Below are 25160 nucleotides of genomic sequence, written 5' to 3' on the forward strand. Positions count from 1 at the left end.
GCATTGTGAGTGCAGGGGCACAGGATAGCAATTCAGAAAGGCAAAATTACGATAGGCCAAACCAGAAGTGCCAAAGACACTTGAAGAGAAACACTGTATACACGTATCTATACGCTAATGCTCGAAGCCTCCGAATCAAAATGGGAGAACTGAAGCGCTTGGTCTTAGAGGACAGCACTGATATAGTGAGCATAACGGAAACCTGGTGAACTGAAAAAAGCAGTAAGATACTGTTATCCCTTGATATAAATTATATCAGAAGAACAGGGAAGGATGTATTGGAGGTGATGTTGCTCTATATGTGAAAGAGGGCGTTGAATCCAACAAGCTAGAAACCCCCCAAAGAGGCAGACTCCTCCAAAGAGTCATTGTGGGTGGTGATACTGCGCCCCAAAAGTAATTTAGTACTGGGGATGTTCTATCGTCCCCCTGATCAAAACGCTCAGGAATATTTTGAGATGAGAAATGAAATTGAGGAAGCATCCAAACTAGGAAATGTAGTAATGGGTGACTTCAACTATCCTGACAAAGACTAGCTACATATGTGTTCCAGTCACGACAAAGAAGCAAAATTTCAGGATACCCTAAATGACTGTGTCCTAGAACAGTTGGTCATGGAACCGACCAGAGGAATGGTGCCCCTGGACTTATTCTTAAGTAGCACCTATGTTCTGGTGCGAGAAGTAAGTGTTGTCAAACCGATCAGAACAGTGACCACAGTGCTATTAAATTAAACATACAGTAGGGCCCTGCTTTTTGGCATTCCGCTAATATGGCAGTGCCAGCAGGGCGATCAGCTGTAGCGTGGGGAGCTCCAGCCGCCGCGCTCCAGCTGACAGCGATCAGCTGGGGTGCACAAGCTCCCCGCGCTACAGCTGATCACACACTACACCTGATCAGCTGTATTGCAGGAAGCTCACACGCTACAGCTGATCGCTGTCAACTGGAGTGCGGGGAGTGCGGGGAGCTCGTGCGCTACAGATGATCACTGTCAGCTGGAGTGCGGCAGCTGGAGCTCCCCACACTACAGCTGATTGCTGTCAGCTGTAGCACAGTGACTGGAGCTCCCCACGCTATAGCTGATCAGCTGTAGTGCGCAATCAGCTGTAGCGTGGGGAGCTCGCGTGCCGGAGCTGATCGCTATCAGCTGGAGCACAGTGGCTGGAATACCTTAGGGCCCCACTTTCCAGCGGTTTTCACTTTTCGGCAGGGGCCTGGAACATAACCTGCCGTATGAGTGGGGCCCTACTGTACATGTAAATAGCCACTTGCCAAGAAAATTCAATATGGTTACATTTGACTTCAAAAGAGGGATCTTCCCAAAAATGAGGGGATTGATAAAAAGAAAGCTGAAAGACAAAGTCCAGAGTGTCAAATCACTCCAAAATGTTTGGGAGTTGTTTAAAAACACAGTAACAAAAGCTCAATTGGAGTGTATACTGCAGATCTGGGCCAAACAGATGCCAGAATGGTTAACAAGCAGAGTTAAAGAAGCTGTTAGAGGCAAGAAAGATTCCTTCAAAACGTGGAAGTCCTGTCCAAATAAGGAAAATAAAAAAGAACATAGATTTTGGCAAAAGAATGCAAGAAGACATTAAGGGATGCTAAAAAGAATTTGAGGAGCATAAGAATATAAATACCAACAAAAAATTCTTTAAATACATTCAAAGCAGGAGACTGTCTAGTGGGCAATTGGAGCCTAGTGTTACAAGGGAGTCAAAGGTGTGCTAAAGGAGGATAAAGAGATTACAGAGAACCTAAATGATTTTTTTGTATCTATCTATTTTCACAGTAGAAGATATAGGGCACATCCCTGAATCTGAACTAACATTTGCAGGAAGGGAGTCTGAAGAACTGAGGCAAATAGTTGTGTCAAGAGATAAAGTTCTAGGATTAACAGACAAAACAAAAACTGACAAATCACTGCAGCCAGATGGCATCCACCTGAGAGTTCTCAAAGAACTCAAATGTGAAATTGCTGATCTTTTAAAAAAAATTGTAACTTGTCCCTCAAATCCACCTCCATACCTGAGGACTGGAAAGTGGCCAATGTAACGCCAATCTTTAAAAAGGGATCCAGGGAGGATCCCGGAACATACAGGCCGGTTAGCTTAACATCTGCCCCGGGAAAACTGGTATAAAGTATTATTAAAGGCAAATTAACCAAGCATATAACCAAGGAGGAACCGAGGAACTACAGACCAGTCAGCCTAACATCCAGGATGTTCAGGGGACTGGAAACAAAGCCCTATGAGCAGAGACTGAAAGAACTGGGCATGTTTAGCCTAGAGAAGAGAAGAATGAGGGGAGATATGATAGCACTCTTGAAGTACATGAAAGGCTGCCACACAGAGGAGGGCCGGGATCTCTTCTCAATCGTCCCAGAGTGCAGGACACGGAATAATGGGCTCAAGTTGCAGGAAGCCAGATTTCAACTGAACATCAGGATAAAATTCCTGTTAGAGCAATATGACAATGGAACCAATTACCTAGGGAGGTAGTGGGCTCTCTGACAGTGCAAGCATTCAAGAGGCAGCTGGACAGTGGAATGCTTTGATTTGGATTCCTGCATTGCGCAGGGGGTTGGACTTGATGGCCTTGTAGGCCCCTTCCAACTCTACTATTCTATGATTCTATAAAAGAAGTCCTGCTGAAGCAGAGCCAGCATGGCTTCTGCAAGGGAAAGTCCTGTCTCACTCACCTATTGGAATTCTCTGAGAGTGTCAACAAGCATATGAGGTGATCCAGTGGATATAATGTACTTAAACTTTCAAAAACCTTTCAAAAAGGTACCTCACAAAAGACTACCAAGTAAGCTTAGCAGTCATAAAATAAGAGGAGAGGTCCTCCTGTGAATCAGGAATTAAGTAGCAGGAAGCAGAGTGTAGGAATAAATGGATAGTTCTCTCAATGGACGGAGGTAGAAAGTGGAGTCCCCCAGATCAGTATTGGGGCCTGTGCTTTTTAATTAGTTCATAAACGATCTAGAGTTAAGGGTGAGCAGTGAGGTGGCCAGGTTTGCTGATGATAATAATTTGTTCAGGGTTGTTAAAACAAAAAGGGATTGCAAAGAGCTCCAAAAGGACCTCTCCAAACAGAGTGGATGGGCGGTAAAATGGGAAATGCAATTCACTGTAAACAAGTGTAAATTATGTATATTGGAGCAAAAAAAGCTTAATTTCACATATACACTCATGGGGTCTGAACTGGCGGTGACTGGCCAGGAACAAGACCTTGGGGTCACAGTGGAAAGCTCAATGAAGATGTCAACCCAGTGTGTGACAGCTGTGAAAAAGGCAAATTCCATGCTGGGGATCATTAGGAAATGTTTTGAAAATAAAACTGCTGATATCATAATGCCATTGTATAAATCTATGGTGCAGCTGCATTTGCAGTACTGTGTACAGTTCTGGTTGCCTCACCTCAAAAAGGATAAAGGTTCAGAAAAGGGCAACCAGAATTATCAAAGCAATGGAGCTACTGCTCTATAAGGAAAGGTTGCAGCAATTGGGGCTTTTTAGTTTAGAGAAAAGGTGAATCAGAGGCAACATGATAGAAGTGTACAAAATTATGCATGGCATGGTAAATAGATAAAAGTTTTTCTCCCTCTCTCATAACACTAGAACTCATGGACATTCAATAAAGCTGAATGTTGGAAGATTCAGGATAGACAAAAGAAACTATTTTTTCACATAGCACATAGGTAATCTATGAAATTTGCTCCACAAGAGGTCAGTGACAGCCTCTTGGATGGCTTTAAAAGAAGATTAGACAAATTCATGGAGGACAGGGCTATCAATGGCTACTAGCCATGATGGCTGTGCTCTGCCACCCTAGTCAGAGGCAGCATGCTTCTGAAAACCAGTTGCTGGTAGCTGCAGGAGGGCAGAGTGCTCTTGCACTCAGGTCCTGCTTGTGGGCTTCCCATGGGCATCTGGTTGGCCACTGTGAGAACAGGATGCTGGACTAGATGGGCTCTTCTTATATTCTTAGGAGATCTAATTTGTCTCTTTTGGATTGTGGTAACACCTGAAAATGATGCTCACGCAGAGTGTGCTGGTATAGATTACTTTTTAAATGCAAAGAACATGTTCAGTTCATCTTCTGTCTTGCTAAATCTTTTATCTGATATTTAATAGTGTTGAAATGAGAATCAAAAGAGCTCCATTAAAATCTCAACTGGTTAAGATTAAACAAAACAAAAAAGACTATAGATAAGATTATCTTTGTCCAGTAAGATGTTTAAATGGCTAGTTAGACTTTGTGTTCTGGGATTAATTAACACTGGTGCCTCTGCAGTGGGTGGTGGCTCTGAGATATCAACACCGTACACTATAACGAATCAAATAAATGCAATATTTATTATCTGTCCATCTGTTTCTGAATGAACAGCCTCTTCATTTACAGAGCAGTAGGATATTCCATACCCTAGGCTTTGTGAACATGGTTTTCTCCCTATGTTGCCCAGGAGATGCACAACCAAATTTCTTCAAATATCACTTACACTGCCCTTTTATTTTAGTCTCATGGAAACACCAACGATACTTCTGGTATTCTGGCACAACTACACAAAGTCCAAAAAAACTCCCTGGATATGCCAGCCACCTTTTCCAATAGGAAATGGGGTAAAGGCAACTGGACAAGTGGAGGGGAGAGACTAGTTCATCCCACACAACAGCAAAGTAAAAAATCAACTTAAATTTCAGTTGAGACACAGTTCCTTCACAGAACAGTACAACTAGTACAACTTGAACCAATTCTGTTATGGCTTTTGGTGGTGGTGCTTATGCTGGTTTACAGCTCTCCCTGCCCCACAACAGTATAAATGCAGTGAGCCAGCTGTGATCTAAATCTACTTACTGACCAAAAATAAACTAGTTGTAAAAAATCCGTCAAAGCGATTTTCACTTTTTGCGACAGAATGTCAAAGTACTTCCTTGTCTCAAACATAAGAATCTTACTTAATTTACCCTTCAAATATTTAAATCAGAAGGAACTCTTTGGTCTACCAGCTTCTATTTATGCTGCTAAAATGTATTTATTTATCTATTATTTTATTTATTAGATTTATATCCCACCCTTTCTCCCAGTAGGAGCCCAGGGCGGCAAACAAAAGCACTAAAACACTTTAAAACATTGTACAAAAGAGGCTTCAAAATATATTAAAACAAAACATTTTTAAAAACATCTTTTTAAGAAAAAGAAAGAAAAAGGTTTAAAAACATATTAAAAAGCAATTCCAGCACAGCTGCAGACTGGGATAAGGTCTCCATTTGAAAGACTTGTTGAAAGAAGAAGGTCTTCAGTAGGCGCCGAAAAGACAAAGAGATGGTGCCTGTCTAATATTTAAGGGGAATTCCAAAGGGTAGGTGCCACTACGCTAAAGGTCAGCTTCCTATGTTGTGCTGAACAGACCTCCTGATAAGATGGTATCTGCAGGAGGCCCTCACCTACAAAACACAGTGATCGACTGGATATATAAGGGATAAGACAGTTTTTCAGGTATCCTGGTCCCAAGCTATATAGGGCTTTGTACACCAAAACTAGAACCTTGAACTTAGCCAGGTAGCTAATAGGTAGCCAGTGCAATTCTTTCAGCAGCAGGGTGGCATGTTGTCGATACCTTGCCGCAGTGAGAAGTCTGCAGCTTCCAGATGTTTAATTATTATTCCAAAATTTGGGATAATCATCAAAGAGTAAGTTATTCTGTTTTATGGATTAATCTTTGAGTAATGGTAGTTGAGCGTGAAGAATGTTTCTGAGTTAAAGATGGACATGCAAAATTATCCTTGACACTTTGCAGCTCCATAGCTCTCCATTAACCAAAGGTTGATACTCACTCTCCTTCTCCCACCCTCTTTTATATACCACAAACTCCACCTCCTCATCAAGATGAAATGATTACCCAGAGGCTGAAGTTATCAAACATTTGCAATTTAAGAGTAAGTTAGCTTACTTTAGAATAACTGTGGAATTTTACCATTACATCTCAGAGTAAAGGAGGTGATCCAAAACAGCCCAAGTTAGAACATAATCCTGTTAGATACACTATAATTATAAGATTCAGTGACAAGAGAAAATGCTGCAATTACTACAGTCACCTTCCATGACAAGAGACATAATTACTATTCTTGCAATGACGCCCACTCTGCTTTTGCTTTGTGTCTAAAATGAGCACATCCACAAACATCTCACTAACGCCATTGTTGATCTCACAACACTTATTTTAGAAATAGTTAACTATACTCTGTCTTTTTTTAAAAAAAGAGAGGGGAAAAACACACACAATAGCTGTTGTACGTAACTGTGTGTGATCTGACATTTGTACTAAAAATCTGTGTCACCTGACTGGAAGGCAGCAAGATCAGCTGTACAGTTTTGATATCCCACTGCACATCCACAAACACTGTGGATTACAGAAATTATTTATATCGCACTTATGCCTAACTCACTGACATTTCACTATCCTTTTTTTAAAAGAAAACTCTCACATTAACAGTGCTCATCTAAGCTTTTTTTTAAAAAAAAACCTGTAGATTTTGTGGGCTATTAATACACTTTATACTTATACCTCACTTTTTCTGTGATGATGGCACAGTGGCTTGAATATGGTTCTCAGGCCCCTACTAACCAAGTACCATACAAAAGGAGGCCTGCCCAGCTTTAGAAGCAGAATTACCTGCTTTCATACCATCCTCTGAGTCAGGAGAGAATAATGTCTGGTCAACACATTATATAAGCGTACCCCTTTAATCTCATCTCATTATTAGGCCTACCTGCTTGCTATCCTGTCCTTTGGTTCTCTTTTTGTGTTGTGTCAGTCAGGGGCAGTACTTTCAAGGGACATGGGCAGCATCTGTGTCCAAAATTCATCTCCTTTGAACATGTGACAACTTGAAGCCCACTGCTGATCCCCATTGCCTACCTGGCATCAGCTTTTGCAGAGCTTTGTTTTAAACATCTAGGATGTGTTGCATAGGAGGGAATGACTTGCTCCTATTTATGTGTATGCATGTATGAAAATGTTCATGTTTGTGCCTTTTTTGTGAGAATATTATTGTTGTTGTATCCTGTCCTTCCTGCCAAAGGAGCCCATTAAAATGTTAACACAGTACAATTTAAAATCAAATTAAAACCAATTAAAAACCATCTAAAAACATTTACATACCCTTACATGAAAAGTATAGTATAGTAGGCTCCTACATTCAGTGTAAAAAATGACCATTTCACATGGCAATTGAGTTGAATTCTTAGTGCATTCAAAGCCAAATGTTTGGGATAAGTAACAATAATATAAAACCATAAGCACAGAACTTCAAGCAAAACCTGCTTTAATACAGTCTTAACCCTTTCAAAAATGTGTGCTTATGGAGGTGCTTTTGAAAGCTACTTTTGCACTGTAGTTGAAGTCATTCAGTTTCTGACAAAGAGAAAACAGCAGATTAGTTGTTTGAGTTTCATTTTTAATGTCATTGGACAATTGTGGATACAGCTGGTGCCATCATTTAATTTATTATTGTAAGCTAAAAGCTCTTTGTGCAGCAAACTGAAAATCTAAAGACCATCAAGGCCTCTAAATACTATTTTGTTCAATGTAGCAAAAGTAAATTATCCTCTGAAAAGGACAGATCAAATCTGACATTTAATAAGTCTACTGACTCCTTTGGGAATGGAAATAATGTACCATTTTCCTGAGTTAAGAGGAGATATGGTCTTTATCAATATAGAGATATTTATCTACAGTGAGAGGTGGCTACAAAGCTTGTCAAGAAATCATTTTGGTGCAATCTGATCTTCATCAATGACCCACTGATTTTAAAGCATGAGGGGTACATCCTATAAATGCTGGCAATATGTTCTGTTTCAGCATAGCCTGGCCAAGCATTTATGCATCCTAAGAATAAATACTATCTTATTATTAAGTAATGAATGTAGACATAGTTATGATTTTAAATTTACCTTTATCCTGTCCAGATATGCCTCCATTTTCAGCTGCTCCACTGCTTTTCTTGCTTGAGATATACTTGTTGTGCTGTTATTAGACATTACCTCCTTCATCCTGTTTTTCCTAGAACAGTGAAAGTTAGAGCATAGTGGGAAATGTTCTAATTCCAAAGGTAAATAAATATAAGCATATATTCCTTTCCAGCCACATTTTCATTCTTTGACCATTTCCCACATCAGTCCTTGGCAACATGGCATGAAAAGTGACACAGTTTTACTTCCACAATCTCTCTTCCCTCAGAAATGTTCAGTATATCCAACATCTAGTTTGCCTTGGTAGCAACACACAGTAGCAACACTACCCCCACTGGTATGACTGTCACCAGTGATCATGGCAGCCCGTACCTCTGGGATCCCCCAGTGTGCAGCCCAAGGACAGCACACTACTCTTAGGCACCACCCTTACCTGCAGGGCTATGGAGTCGGAGTCGTGGAGTCGGAAGCAATTTTGGGTGGAGTCAGATTTGGAGTCCGTAGAAATGTACCGACTCCGACTTCAAAATAAATTTTGATTGACAAATTTTTTAAAATATAAATTCAAAATGTCAAAGAAGCTTCCCATGAAGTCAGCTGTAGTTGAGCATTTCACCATAACTCAAGATGGAAAACATTTTGTGTGTCAGTGTATGACACAGGACCCAGATGAAGACAAATGCTGTAATGCCAAGATCAGCACATATTCAGGCAGCGATAAAAATGCTCCTATGAGAGCTTCCAATTTAAAAAGACATTTACAGCCCTTTCCAAGGCTGTGGAGTTGGTAGCAATTTTGGGTGGAGTCAGAGTCGGACAGTAGAAAAATAGAGGAGTCGGAGTCGAAGGTCTGGCGTACCGACTCCACAGCCGTACCTGAGAGCTCTTTGTGCAGCAAACTGATAATCTAAAGACCATCAAGGTCTCCAAATATTACTTTGTTCCATCCATAACTATGGTTGGTTTGACCACCCCACCCCATGTGCTCACCAAATTACAATGGCATGAGAAAAAAACAGCTGGTAAACAAAACCAATTTTGGCCAAACAACTCATGGATTCACGTTATGTGCTAAGCAGAATTTTACATACAGTCCCCCTGCTTGGCCCTGTCTAAATCCACTATCAGCCACACCTACTGGCATGTAGCTTCCAAAACCCACCCACCACCACATTTGACTCTCACTTGTCTCTATCTTACCACTACCACCACAAAAACAGTTTAACAGCTTCTATGCTCTTTTTAATTTAAGTGTCCGCAGTCTGGTTCCACCACTGTGGTTCAAGTGCAGCCTGTTTGTTTTGCACAGGCTCAGCTTGTCCCAAAACATTCCTCACTGCCTGACTACTATTTAGTTATTTATTTGACTTCTTAGTTACTTATTACACAAACATCTCCAAGCAATTTACAGTATATTTAAAAACAAAAACTTAATTGAAAATGCATTATACAATTGACATGTTCAAGGTTCTAGTTTTGGTGTACAAAGCCCTACACCGCTCAGGACCAGGATACCTGAAAGACCATCTTATCCCTTACATACCCAGTCGATCACTGCGCTCTGCAGGTGAGGGCCTCCTGCAGATACCATCTTATCAGGAGGTTCGTTCTGTACAATATAGGAAATTTAGTGTGGCAGCACCTACCCTGTGGAATTCCCTCCCTTTGAATATTAGGCAGGCGCCATCTCTGCTATCTTTTCGGTGCCTTTTGAAGACTTTTCTTTTTCAACAAGCCTTTTAAGTTGAGAGCTATCCCAGTCTGTGTCTGTGTCAGAATTGCTTAATATGTTTTTTTAATAAAGTTTTAAAAAATTTAACACTGTTTTGTCTTAATGTATTTTAAGATTTGTTTTTATGATGTTTTAAAGTGTTTTTAGTGCCTTGTTTGCCGCCCTGGGCTCCTGCTGGGAGGAAGGGGGGGATACAAATTAATAATAACAACAATAACAACAATAATAACAATAATAATAATAATAATAATAATAATAATAATAATAATAATACAAAGATACATGCAATTCATTAAAAATACACAAAACAACCTCCCCTCCGTGACAGCAGCAGAAGCTTTAGCAGCACACTAACAAACCATCATCATAATCCATCAACAGCATGGGGAAAAGTTTTTACCTGGCACCAAAAAGATGTCTGCAAATGTGCCAGGTGGATCTCACTGGGGAAAGTGTTTCACAAATGAGGAGCTACAATCGGAAGGGCTTTTATCATCCTCCAAACCTCCATCAAAGAAGTAACCCAGAGAAGGGCCTCAATCCCTTAAACTCTTTCTCTAACACCACTATGTCATCCATGCATTAAGACTTTTCAGCTCTGCATGCTGAGCATGGGAGAGGCAGCATTTCTGAAAACGCTGCTCCGGAAGTTCTGAGTTTCAACATCCTACTTACCAACCTAATTTTTTCTTCCAAGACTACATCTTCCAATATTAGGTGCCCATACATCTTAAAATTGCTCCCTCTTCCCTCAGACTATCTAAAACCCTACTTACAGTGTGCGATGTCTACTGTCTTCCCACAGTTTTTCTTCACCATGCCTATAAAAAACCAACCACTCAATCTCCCACTACCAAGAGTCCTCATTCTCCAGAGGTGTATTCTCTGTAGGAGAGGTATGTGTCTGTGTAAACTAAGATGAATGTACCAATGCTTACTGGATTGCTAATGTGAGCTGATGGTTGTTGTTTCTCTCCCTTTTGTTTTTCCTCTTTCATAAATGTAAAATTAAAATTAAAATAAATAAAAAGATGCATCTTTGCACCTTGAGACATTGATTCAGCAGAATTGCTAACTGAGATCGAGAGGTTTTTAAGGTTATATAATCAATCTCAAGAAAAATGCACAGCTTTGGCAGCCATACAATTTATTCATAATTATAGTATTCATAATATCTGCAGTGGTTCCAGTCCTATTCGGAGAGTCGCATTGAGAAGGTGGTGCTTGAGGAGCATTGTTCAGCTCCGGGCGGCCTTCAGTGTGGGGTTCCTCAGGGTTTGATTTTATGCTATTTAACATCTACATGAAACCGCTGACAGGATTAACCAGAAATGTGGAGTACATTGTCAGCAATATGCTGATGAAACACCACTCTCTCTCCTTTACATTTCCAGGTGTAGCAGTGGATGTGCTAGACCTATGTATTGCCTCAGTAATGGACCGGATGACAGCCAATAAACTGAAGCTGAATCCAGAAAGGACCAAGGTGCTGTTAGTGGGTGGTTCCCTAGACCAGATAGAGGGGATATGGCCTGCTCTTGATGGGGTTACAGTCCCTCTGAAGAAGCAGGTGCATAGCTCGGGGTACTTCTGGATCCATTAATGTTGCTTGAGTCTCAAGTGGCCTCAGTAATAAGGAGTACCTTCCATCACCTTCGGCTGGTGGCCCAGTTACAATCCTATCTGAACAGGGATAGTCTGACTTCTGTTGTCTACACTCTGGTAATTTCTAGGTTAGATTACTGCCATAAATTGTAAGTGGGGCTGCTTTTGAAGACAGTTTGGAAACTGCAGCTGGTGCTGAGTTCAGCAGCCAGATTGCTCACAGTGGAAAGATATTTTGAGCACAACACCAATTCTGGCACAACTCACTGGCTACCAATTAGTTTCCGGGCTGAATTCAAAGTGCTGGCTTTGACCTATAATGCCTTATGCAGCTCAGGACCCCAATACCTCAAGGACTCCCCACATGAACCAAACCAGATCCTGCGTTCAGCATCTGCAGCCCTTCTTTGTGTGGCTCCTCCAAGGGAGATGTGGAGGATGGCAACATGAGAACAGGCCTTCTCAGTGGTGGCCCCTCACTTAAGGAATGCTCTCCCCATAGAGACACACCTAGCGCCATCATTCTCTATCTTTAGGTGCAATTCAAAAACATTCTACTCCCAGGCATTCAGCTCTTAATTTCTGGAGGGTTTTTGGAGGGCTTTTGACATTGTATCCTCTTTTCAGGGGTGGGTTCTTCCACCATCTTATCCACATACTGTGTTTTTTAACTTTTTATTTGTGTTAATTTTGGGTTGTTTTTTTTTATTGTATGTGGCTTTGGGTTCATTTTTTATGAAGGAAACTGACTAATAAATTAATAATGATGATGATAAATGATAACAAAAACACATTTAGCCCACTTTATGTGTAGCCCTTCACACATTACTCTGACTGTTCCCGTAAGTGTTGCATCTAGTAAGAGGTTATTTTCATATACTATCTGTGCTCTTCTATGTCACAAGAACACCTAATAGGATTAGCACTGATTAGATTGTGAACTTTGTTTCCAAGAAGACTTGAAAAAGTTCATTTCATTAAATAGGTAGAGAATTGGCTTTAAAATGATTTAATACTATAACATTATTTATCAGTGAACTGGTTATCATCAATAGGAACATGGGATGTGAGAAGCATGAATCAGGGAAAGTTACAAAGCAAGAAATGGAATGTATCAACTTTACAATACTTGGTGTGAGTGAATTAAAATGGACAGGAATGGGACATTTTCAATTAGGCTACAAAATATTTTTTTGCAGGAAATGAGAAATTAAGAAGAAATGGGGTTGCTTTAATAGTGAGAAGTGAGGTAGCAAAAGCAATTAGGAGCAATAACGCAAGGTCTGAGCGTGTTATATCAATGAGATTAAACAGGAAACCTATTAACATAACTATCATTCAAGTCTACACTTCCACAGCAAACGCAGAAGAAGAGGAATTGGAGAGATTTTATGCAGAAATACAGGAAGAAATTGATCACACACCAAAACAAGACGTGTTGATAATCATGGGGGACTGGAATGCAAAAGTAGGGAACAGAGAAGAACTAGGAATTGTGGGGAAATGAGGCTTAGGAGACAGAAATGAAGCAGGAGAAACATTTAGTGAATTCTGTGAAGCCAATAATTTGTTTCTTGCGAACACATTTTTTGAGCAACCGAAAAGACTATACACGTGGACATCACCAAATGGTCAATACAGGAATCAAACTGATTATATAATTGGTAGCAGAAGATGGAAAAGCTCCATACTTTCTGCAAAAACAAGACCAGGAGCAGACTCTGGTATAGATCATGAACTGGTAATATCAAAAATCAGAGTAAAGCTAAAGAAGAAGAACAAAGCAATAATAATGCCAAAATACAATATAAATAACATCCAAGAAGAATATAAAGATCAAATAAGGAACAGATTTGAGGCTTTAAACTTAGTTGACAGAGAACCAGAAGAACTATGGAATGAAGTCAGAGACATTATCCTTGAAGAATGCAAAAAGACAATACCTCTAGTTAAAAGGAGAGAAAAACCTCAATGGATGACTGAAGAAACTCTTAAAACGGTTAAAGAGAGAAGGAAAGCAAAAGCAGGAGACAGAAACACGGTTAGAACCCTAAATGAAACAATACAGCGACTAGTACGTAGGGACAAAGAGAACTATTCCAATAGTTACTGTATAGAAATACAGTAGGGCCCTGCCTTTCGGTGCCCTGCTTTTCAGCGTTCCGCTAATACGACAGCGTTCCAGCTGACAGTGATCAGCTGGAGCGTGCAAGCTCCCCGCACTCCACCTGATCATGCGCTATAGCTGATCAGCTGATTGCTGTCAGCTGGAGCATGGCGGCTGGAACTCCCTGCGCTCCAGCTGATCACGCACTCCAGCTGGGGTGCAGGGAGCTCACGTGCTCCGGCTGATCACTGTCAGCTGGAGCGCGGTGGTTGGAATACAGTAGGGCCCCACTTTCCAGCATTTTTTGCTTTTCGGCGGGGGCCGAGAACATAACCTACCGTATGAGTGGGGCCCTACTGTAGAAGAGGACAACAAAAAAGGAAGAACAAGAGCCCTATTCCAAAAGATTAGAGAAATGAAAGGGAAATTTAAACGAAGAGTAGGGATGTTGAAAAATCAACAGGGGAACACACTGACTGACCGAGATGAAATAAAAGGAAGACGGAAGCAATACACTGAAGAACTCTGTAATGATGCAAGGATGACAAATTCATTCATGGAAGAACCGTATGATGAAGAACCAGAAATTTTAGATGTGAGGTGAAAGCTGCTCTTAAAATGCTTGGAAGAAACAAATCACCAGGAACAGATTTCATACCAATCGAGTTGCTACAAGCTACTGAGACTGAATCTGTCCAAATTTTGACTAAAATCTGCCAAGAAATATGGAAAACTAAACAATGGCCCACAGACTGGAAGCATTCAATATACATTCTAATTCCAAAGAAAGGCGATCCCAGGGAATGCAGTAATTATCAAACTATTGCCTTAATGTCCCATGCAAGTAAAGCAATGCTCATGATTTTACAACAAAGGCTCTTACCATATATGGAGCGAGAAATGCCAGACGTTCAAGCTGGCTTTAGAAAGGGAAGAGGCACCAGCGATCATATCACAAACATATGCTGGATAATGGAACAGACCAAGGAATTTCAGAAGAAAATCACCCTGTGCTTTACAGATTACAGCAAAGCCTTTGATTGTGTAGATCATGAAAAACTATGGAATGCTTTAAAAGCAATGGGGGTGCCACAGCATCTGATTGTCCTGATGCGCAACCTATACTCTGCACAAGAGGCTACTGTAAGGACAGAATATGGAGAAACCGATTGATTCCCAATCGGAAAGGGTGTGAGACATGGGTGTATTTTATCACCCTATTTGTTTGATCTATATGCAGAACATATACAGAAAGCGGGATTGGACCAAGTCGAAGGAGATGTGAAAATTGGAGGAGAAATATTAGTAATTTAAGATATGCAGACGATACCATACGACTAGCAGAAACCAGTAATGATTTGAAATGAATGCTAATGAATGTTAAAGAGGAAAACACAAAAGCAGACTACAGCTGAACGTCAAGAAGACTAAAGTAACGGCAACAGAAGATTTATGTAACTTTACAGTTGACAATGAGGACATTGAACTTGTCAAGGATTATCAATACTTCTGCACAGTCATTAACCAATATGGAGACAATAGTCAAGAAATCAGAAGGCTAGGACTGGGAAGGGCAGCTATGAGAGAACGAGAAAAGGTCCTCAAATGCTAAGATGCATCACTGAACACTAAAGTCAGGATCATTCATACCATGCTATTTCCGATCTCTATGTACGGATGTGAAAGTTGGACAGTGAAAAAAGCGGATAAGACAAAAATCAACTCCTTTGAAATGTGGTGTTGGAGGAGAGCTTTACGCATACCATTGACTGAAAAAGACAAATAATTGGGTGTTAGAACAAATTAAACTAGAACTATCACTAGAAGCTAAAATGATGAAGCTGAGGTTATCGTACTCTGTACACATAATGAGAAGACATGACTCACTAGAAAAGACAATAATGCTGGGAAAAACAGAAGGGAGTAGAAAAACAGGAAGGCCAAAAGAGATGGATTGATTCCATAAAGGAAGCCACAGACCTAAACTTACAAGATCTGAACAGAGTGGTTCATGACAGATGCTATTGGAGGTCACTCATAGGGTCACCATAAGTCGTAATTCATCTGAAGGCACATAACAATCATAACATACCATATGCTTATTTAGGGTTGGTGCTTTTTTGCCTGTTTCTGTTTATGTAAGAGCATCACATAAGGAGGTTGTTGGAAGTGGGGCAAGAGCAACTCCTGTTTTGTTCTTTTGTTTATGTTTCGGAAGGGAGATAGAGTTAGGGTCCTCCAGATGATAGGCTTGATTACCTTTACCTGTGATGCTCTGACTTCCTTCCGTTGTTAGACTGATACATCTTAAGGGAAGCTTATCTGCCCCTCCTCCTTCCGCCCTTTCCTCTCTTCTCTTCTCCGACTATCAGAGAGAGAGGAGACACCTTCGTCTCTGCTCTCTCTCTCTCCTAGCCATGACGGCAATTCCCACGCCTGGGCGTTGAGCCTCCAACTTAGTTAGTTAGTTAGAACTAGGTATGCCTTTCTATCTACTATGGATTTCTATAAATAAAGTAGCTTTTCTTATTTTACTAAATCTTAATCTCAGTGATCTAAATGCAGGGTAAAAGCCTGCTACTTAGGTATACAGACACACTGGCACACACGCAGCTCAGACCACTGTTATTCTCTGCTTAACAAATTTACAACACAACAAGGGTTACGGGCCCAGCAAACTAAGTTGAATTGCAAGTTGTGCCTAAAAGCTATAAAAGGCTAAGTGCTGCGTGTTATTTACAAAGGAAACTTTAAGTTAGAAAGAAAAGCAGAACAAAAGATAGGAAAGGATGGCTGAAATATCAAAATATTGAGGCTTGAAAAGGAAAACTATGCAGTGTGGAATCTTCGGTTCACTGCGCTCCTTGAAGGGGAAGATTTAAACGGAATACTGACTGATCCTGAGCCCTCCGCAGAGGATGAAACTGCTACGGCATCCTGGAGACGTAAGCATGCAAAAGTGAAGTGTCTGCTTATTTCTGCAGAGATGAGATGAGGCACTAAATGTTTGCATAGGATGTAACAATGTAAAAGAGATGTGGCAGAAGCTACAAGAAATATATGATAGGAAATCTAACAACCACGTAATGTACCTTTACAAGGAATTGTTTACCCTGAAAGAGAAGGAAGCAGACAGCCTGCATACACACATAGAGAATTTTACAAGGCTGCTCGCTGAGCTTCAGAGATGTGGGAAAGTTCTAGCTGATGTTGAAATGAAAAAGGCACTACTCTTGAGCTCTCTTCATCAGCGTCATAAATTAATTTGCTGTGTGCTAGAAAATTCTGACCAAAACATGAGTCAGATTATATCATATTTAAAAGACCAAGATTTTAAGGAGAGACAAGAAATTCTGTCAGAACAAGCAAACCTTACTATGGGCAGGAACAAACAAACAAAGGGTAGCAACATGAGTCATCGCCCAAATCCACAGACGGGCATAGACAAACACAGCAACAGGGGTTTCATATGAAAAACTCCAAATCAGACGGCAGCAAGGCCTGTCTTTAAACAAAGGCAGACTGAAAAGGCAAAAACAAAGGCTTCTAGTTACCATGTGTCTGATGAGAGGAAAGATTATTGCAAAAACAGATTTTTAATTTATTCAGGATCCACCTCACATCTTGTAATTGATAAAAACCTGTTTAAAAGTTTTAAAAGTCACAAGCAAAAACATTAACAGCATCTGGACAAATGTTCCTTTGTCAAGGAATAGGCTCAGTCCAATTGCTGTGCAAAACACCAGATGGCCAAAGACAGTTTGAACTTAAAAACTGCATATATGTTCCAGATTTTAAAGACAACTTAATAAGTGCTACTAAGATAATGGAATTGGGAGGTGAACTTTATATGAGTGGAGAATTTTGCCACATTCTAGATGAAGGAGAAATATGTTGCACTGCAAAATTGAAAGATGGACTTTTACATTTAGAATACCTTGAAGCTAAGGATTGGTATTGGGACCTGTACTTTTCAACTTGTTCATTAATGACCTAGAATTAGGAGTGAGCAGTGAAGTGGCCAAGTTTGCTGACGACACTAAATTGTTCAGGGTTGTTAAAACAAAAAGGGATTGCGAAGAGCTCCAAAAAGACCTCTCCAAACTGAGTGAATGGGCGGAAAAATGGCAAATGCAATTCAATATAAACAAGTGTAAAATTATGCATATTGGAGCAAAAAATCTGAATTTCACATATACGCTCATGGGGTCTGAACTGGCGGTGACCGACCAGGAGAGAGACCTCGGGGTTGTAGTGGACAGCACGATGAAAATGTCGACCCAGTGTGCGGCAGCTGTGAAAAAGGCAAATTCCATGCTAGCAATAATTAGGAAAGGTATTGAAAATAAAACAGCCGATATCGTAATGCCGTTGTATAAATCTATGGTGCGGCCGCATTTGGAATACTGTGTACAGTTCTGGTCGCCTCATCTCAAAAAGGATATTATAGAGTTGGAAAAGGTTCAGAAGAGGGCAACCAGCATGATCAAGGGGATGGAGCGACTCCCTTACGAGGAAAGGTTGCAGCATTTGGGGCTTTTTAGTTTAGAGAAAAGGCGGGTCAGAGGAGACATGATAGAAGTGTATAGAATTATGCATGGCATTGAGAAAGTGGATAGAGAAAAGTTCTTCTCCCTCTCTCATAATACTAGAACTCGTGGACATTCAAAGAAGCTGAATGTTGGAAGATTCAGGACAGACAAAAGGAAGTACTTCTTTACTTAGCGCATAGTTAAACTATGGAATTTGCTCCCACAAGATGCAGTAATGGCCACCAGCTTGGATGGCTTTAAAAGAAGATTAGACAAATTCATGGAGGACAGGGCTATCAATGGCTACTAGCCATGATGGCTGTGCTCTGCCACCCTAGTCAGAGGCAGCATGCTTCTGAAAACCAGTTGCCGGAAGCCTCAGGAGGGGAGAGTGTTCTTGCACTCGGGTCCTGCTTGCGGGCTTCCCCCAGGCACCTGGTTGGCCACTATGAGAACAGGATGCTGGACTAGATGGGCCACTGGCCTGATCCAGCAGGCTCTTCTTATGTTCTTATGTTCTTATGCATGCAAATGTGGTCAAGGAAACCAGTAATTCTGAATGTTTGCATATCTGGCATAAGAAGAATAAGACATGTCAGCTTAGCCAGAGTTACTGCTCTAAAAAAAGAAAATTTGGCAAGAGGCATTAAAATGGGGCAGTGCAAATGTACACAGACATGCGAGTGCTGTATTAAGACCAAGAGTGTGAAACCAAAATTTGCTAAGAAAAGTGAGAGGAAAACCAAAATGCCTCTAGATTTAATTCACACTGATCTTTGTAGGCCAATGAAAGTGCCACCCCAGGGTGGAAATTTATACATGCTGACTTTTATAGATGACTACTCCAGGTATACTACATTGTACCTGCTAAAAGAGAAAAGTCAAATACTTCAAAAATTGAAGGACTATGTCAGGATTGTGTCCAACAAATTTGGCAGAAAGCCACAGATCATAAGACCTGACAATGCAGGAGAATATATGTTCAGGGCTATGCAAGACTTTCTCCGTGAGGAAGGCATAGAGCACCAGACCACAGTTGCGTACAACCCAGAACAGAATGGGGTCACGGAAAGAATGAACAGGACTCTTGGACAAATGACTCGTTCCTTGTTGGAAGATGCACAGTTACCAAATTACTACTAGGGAGAAGCTGCGGTTACTGCCACCTACCTGCAGAACTGACTTCCTGCATCTGCAACCAACAAAACAACTTGACAACACTGCCAGGGAAGTAATATTCATTGGATATTCTTCAGTGCAGAAGGGATACAGAGTAATAGATCCCAAAACTGGCAAAGTTGAAGTATGCAGAGCTGTCCACTTTGATGAAGGAAAGTGCGCACATCAACCAGAAGGGGAGCCACACCAAACAGATGACAGTGAAAAGGAAGAAACTGTTATTCTTTCACCACAGAAGGTATAACAATGATATACCTGCAGAGGAAGGCGAGGAGTCTGAGCCACAAGAGACAACTGAGCCAGAACAGGCATCAGAGCCAGAAGGAACAGCTGAAGCACCAGCACCCAGATGCTCTGAACGCACCAACAGAGGTGTACCACCAGAAAGACTTGCTTACCTCGTGAGAGATGAACTTCCAGAGCCAGCGACCTGGAAAAAGATCAAAGCCTTACCCAAAGTTGAAGCTGAGAGGTGGAGGCAGGCAGCCAAGGAAGAGCTGGAAGCTCTACACCAAAATAAAACTTGGACACTGACCAAGCTTCCTCAAGAAAGGGAAGCTGCAGGGTTCAATAGGAAATTCAAGAAAAAGCCAAACGCTAAAGGAAATGCTGAGAGATACAAGACATCAGTAAACGTCTGTATATCAGTACTGTTACCAAGCCAGATGTGGTGGTAGCAGTGGGATACCTGTGCTGAAAAACCAGCTTGACAACCAAAAGGGACTGGGAAGCAATCAAGGATGCAACAGACTCTTGGAGTCAGAAGGGGTGAATTCACACACCAAGCACATAGACGTGAAGCACCTACCTACCACAGCGGACTACTCAAGATGGAGTATTGTCCAACAGAAGACATGACTGCAGACACTCTCACGAAGGCGTTGGGCAAAGTCAGACATTGCAAACTGCGAGACAAGATGAACCTCATGGGCTGAACCAAACACTCGTTGAGAAGGGGTGTTGGAAGTGGGGCAAGAGCAACTCCTGTTTTGTTCTTTTGTTTGTGTTCCAGAAGGGAAATAGAGTTAGCGTGCTTGTTTCTTTTTCTTTATGACTCGTATTCATGTCTTTACAGTGTTCTGTGGATATAGTGATATCCTCCTCTCCAGTTGTAACGAAAATTGGCCAAAATGAGTGTATCATGATATATTTATCCATACTTCCATTGCAGCTTCATGTATAGACTTACGTGAAATTTTATATCTGATTTGCTTTAATACTTTTAAGGGGCCCCAAAGTCTCCACCATTAATTTCACAGCAGAAACAATGTTGTCATCTCCTGGAGCACTGTTTGTCAATTCTCTGTATGCCAAATAAATAAGCTCTTTTTTTCAGAGTGAAATCCACCAAATAAGCTAGGCAGAGGAAGAGGTAGCTTACATTAGCATGCATGGCTAAGAGATAAACTGCCACTTTTATTTTGCAAAAATTCCAAAGTCCCTTTACTATCACCACTCAAAATGTAAAGTGAGTCTACCAAAACTTTTCATTGGGCAAGAACTGGGGGGTGGGTGAAGAAAAAAATCTGGCCTTGGGATTGAAGCCATAATGTTTGCATTGATCAAAAGGTTATTTTTGTTCAATAGCTTGAGAAAGTGTTTGGCTATGGGGGTTGTCATAAAAGACAACTACACTTCAGATTTTACTATTGCACATGCACTTCTACTTGGGAAACAGAGAACCATACATGGGACACTGCAGGAAACACTGAATAGCCCCTCAGGAAAAGATTTTTTTTTCCTTTATGGAAAATGAAAGTATTGATTTTGGGGGAAGTCTATTAAATCAGAAAATTGAGGAACTGACAGCAGAAAGAAGGCCTTATTACACAATCATTGCCTTGTAGTTCAGTGACAGCTTTTCTTGTTTTGGAGAAAAGAAGCCAATATGAACACATACATCTATTTCCAAAGTCAGGGTACATCAAGATTCGGGCTATGAAAAGTGTGTGTGACAGTATAATAGGAGAAGGTCTCTATCTGCATAGTCACTTACTAGAGCACAGAAATAATTGCAAGAGAAAGGGAATTATCAACAAATCCCCCCTCCCTTAGATCTCTTCAGCAATAAATCAGGGCCTGCTCCTTGGCCACCAAAAAGATCCTGAACGTGGAGAATTGGACACCCATTGAGTGCAGGTGGAGCTCAGTCCCTTTTTGCTGCATAGTGGATTTTGTTGTTGTGTGCCTCCAAGTCAACCACGACTTATGGCGACCCTATGAATCAGTGACCTCCAAGAGCATCTGTCATGAACCACCCTGATCAGATCTTGTAAGTTCAGGTCTGTGGCTTCCTTTACGGAATCAATCCATCTCTCGTTTGGCCTTCCTCTTTTTCTACTCCCTTCTGTTTTTCCCAGCATTATTATCTTTTCTAATGAATCATGTCTTCTCATTATGTGTCCAAAGTATGATAAAGCTTCTAGTGACAGTTCTGGTTTAATTTATTGTAACACCCAATTATTTGTCTTTTTCGTAGTCCATGGTATCTGCAAAGCTCTCTTCCAACACCACATTTCAAATGAGTTGATTTTTCTCTTATCTGCTTTTTTCACTGTCCAACTTTCACATCCATACATAGAGATCGGAAATACCATGGTCTGAATGATCCTGACTTCAGTGTTCAGTGATACATCATTGCATTTGAGGACCTTTTCTAGTTCTCTCACAGCTGCCCTACCCAGTCCTAGACTTCTTCTGATTTCTTGACTATTGTCTCCATTTTGGTTAATAACTGTGCCGAGGTATTGATAATCCTTGACAAGTTCAATGTCCTCACTGTCAGCTTTAAAGTTACATAAATCTTCTGTTGTCTTTACTTTAGTCTTTTTGACGTTCAGCTGTAGTCCTGCTTTTATGCTTTCCTCTTTAACTTTCATCAGCATTAATTTCAAATCATTACTGGTTTCTGCTAGTAGTATGGTATTGTCTGCATATCTTAAATTATTGATATTTCTCCCTCCAATTTTCACACCTCTTTCATCTTGTTCCAATACTGCTTTCCGTATGATATGTTCTGCATATAGATTAAATAAATAGGGTGATAAAATACACCCCTGTCTCTCACCCTTTCCGATGGGGAACCAATCGGTTTCTCCATATTCTGTCCTTACAGTAGCCTCTTGTGCAGAGTATAGGTTGCGCATCAGGACAATCAGATGCTGTGGCACCCCCACTGCTTTTAAAGCATTCCATAGTTTTTATGAGACATGATATTTCCTGCTAATTTTTATGCCATAAATCATGACTTGCAGGCATATAACAAAAACAAAAAATTGGACTAATTGCCTTACATGTTGAGTTTGTTTTTTCTTCTTTTAATGAATGCATTCAAAATAGGAAGTTCACACAGATTTAATTTTACAGTAATGAGATAAAAGCACTAAGCAGAACAAGCATTACAAATCCCAGTTTCTCTTTTTGACAAGTTTGTCATAACTCAAGAACCCAATTGGATCAGACCAAAGGGTTATCGAATCCACCATCCTGTTTCCTCATTGGGCAACCAGATGTCCCTGGAAAGCCCACAAGCAGGATAGGAGTGCAACAATCCTCTCCTGCTATTGTTTCCCAGGATAGTATTCAGTGCTAGTCCTACTCAGAGTAAACCCATTGAAGTTAATAGACATGATTAACTTAGGTTCATTAATTTCAATGGTTCTACTCTGAGCAGGATTTAAGAGAATACAACCCCCAGCAACTGCCTCAGATACTGGAGACAGTAAATAGCCATCATGACTAATAGCCACTGATAGCCTTATTTTCCATGAATCTGTCTAATCCCCCTTTAAAGCCATGAAAGTGGTAGCAAATGCCATAGCTTAACTATGTATTGTGTGAAGAACTTCCTTTTGCATGCCCTGAATTTCTCACTACTCAGCTTCCCTCAGTTATGAGAGAGAAAAACCTTCTCTCTATCCACTTTCTCCACACCATGCATAATTTTATAGATCACTATTACGTCCTCTCTTATTCATCTTTTGTCTTTCCTGCTCACCGTGATTGTGTTTGTGCTGTGCTAGTTGTGCCTTTCTCATCTCACTCAGGACATGGTGCAACCTTCTGCAGTGTAAGCTTCCACTTGCACTCCAGCAGCTACAGAAAAAGGAAACTAAAAGACTGCCTACCTTACAAGTATTCATATTTATTTGAACAAGAATTTCAGATGCAAGTGGAGCAAAAGATATCTACTGTCAGTAGGAGGTAATCTTGATAAGCATTCTCACATAGCTCACCTCATGCATACCTGCAAAATTCTGGGAAATATGTGCCAAAATTGGGTTATTGCCTTTTTGGCTGCTTATGCAACTTCTGCCATCTCCACGTTCAAAATGATGAAATTATTCCAAACAATTTACATAATAACCCTCTCTAATCATTATTACACTGGCATCTAGAATCCAAGATTTTCCCAGTGATCAAGGGAGGCTATTCTGATAACAGAGGCTGGGTTGCAGGTTCCCTCTATGGAACCTCAGAGTACTAAACACATAATTTCTTACTAGCAGACCAAGTAAGGTGAGAAGTACTGGAGACATCTCAGCTTTTGACAATTTTGGCCAACAAATTGCATGGGGTCCATTAACATACAAAACTGACACACTTTCTGTAAGCGGCATAGAAACCTCTACTTACCCTCCTCCATCTCTTCTAAATTGGAAAATACTGAATTTAATTCGAGTCGAGTCTAGAACTCAGTCCTGGGATCTACACACTCCACCAGAAGCATGCGAATAACGGAACAGTATCTCTCTGAGCAAGTACAGAGTGCATATTACTGAATAACCATAGCATATTCACCAATTTCTGATGTCAGGGAATGTGTTTTCAAGATCAAGCCGCTTACATCCCACTATTTTTCTTGTCACACCAGCGAATCTCCTCAGTCGCAGGAGGCCATTACACTTAAGATGATGTGGATGTTGCTCTCATCTGGAATTACTACCCCATTACTCAAGAGTTCCTTCACAAGTTATCACATTTGCGGATAAGTCGGGTTTATTTGAAGTCCACCCTGTTATGCGTGCGAGTAAATACACTGCGATTAGCTCACACGCAGAACCCAAGTAGCAGTCACCTCCCACTATTTAATTTGCTCTCTCATCCCTAAGAGAGAAGACCCGGTCTACAAACAACGAACCAACTCATTTGGAAAAGGAGGTGAAGGCACCCTGGTGTCTCCAGGGTGCAAAGCTTGCGCCCGTGGGAAGACTCATGCTCTCGCGCAAGGTTTTGCTAGCCAAGGACCAGCCCAGTGGTGTGCTGCTTTCTTTTACGTAGATATTTTTCTGTTACATTCCCTCCTTACCCACGCCGCGTGCCCCAGGCAAAGGCTCACTCACCCCAGTAGATAAAGACGGAAGCTTCAACAGCGAGCCTCCACGAAGTAGCAACGCTCAAGCTCCGGCTACAACCAGAATCGTGCGGAGGCGGCACATGCCTGGAAGGCTTTTCAGCCCTGACCGGCGCAAGGAAAAAGAGAAATACGGCACGGCCCGAGAGCACGACCTGCCCACCACGCCCCCTAGATGCTCTTCCCTCCCAGAAGGCGCCTGAGACCCGCGGGCTGGCCAACCCACCGCCAAGGCAGCCACGCCACTCCTCCCTTCTCGCTATGATTGAGCCAGATAGAGCTCTTTCCAGGCTTTGGGCGCGCGTCCCCGAGGAAAAGGAATTCCAGCTCGTGACGTCAATGGAGTTGGGGAGGAGGCAGAGAAAAAGAGCGAACGCGCTTAAATATCTACTAGCTGCCTTGGTATTAATTTTCTTTGACGAGGGCCGCTCAGTCAGCGCGGTGTAGCCTGTTCCAGGCTAGGCAGGCTTAACAGAGCTGAAGAATAAGAGAACCGCGTGTGATTGTTCACGCTCCCCCCCCCCGAGCGTATTTAGGGCCTCTCCGCCCACCCAGGAACGTTTCTGTCTCTTGAGCAACCGCGTAAGCAGAAGTTCCCTCAAAAATTGGGGAGCAAATACTTCCACCCTGTTAAAGACAACATATGGACTGGCATTAAAATCGGACTCCCAATTT

At 41.3% G+C, this 25160-nt stretch overlaps 1 protein-coding gene across 2 annotated transcripts in view; it reads right to left on the reverse strand.

Moving 5' to 3' along the window:
- GNG4 (G protein subunit gamma 4) overlaps nt 1–24813 on the reverse strand; it is a 33607-nt gene extending 8794 nt beyond the window's left edge. The window contains exons 1-3 of one of the 2 annotated variants that reach the window (XM_061626386.1): nt 24475–24813; nt 19531–19562; nt 7960–8068 (exon numbers count right to left, since the gene is read on the reverse strand). In XM_061626386.1, coding sequence (XP_061482370.1) covers nt 7960–8058 — 99 coding nt within the window. In that variant the 5' untranslated portion in view covers nt 8059–8068; nt 19531–19562; nt 24475–24813. The remainder of the gene's footprint in view (nt 1–7959; nt 8069–19530; nt 19563–24474) is intronic. The other variant, XM_061626388.1, reaches the window with a different exon arrangement.
- Nucleotides 24814–25160: the final 347 nt, after the last annotated feature.

Source organism: Rhineura floridana, chromosome 4 (assembly GCF_030035675.1).
Source record: "Rhineura floridana isolate rRhiFlo1 chromosome 4, rRhiFlo1.hap2, whole genome shotgun sequence".
Lineage (NCBI taxonomy): Eukaryota > Metazoa > Chordata > Lepidosauria > Squamata > Rhineuridae > Rhineura > Rhineura floridana.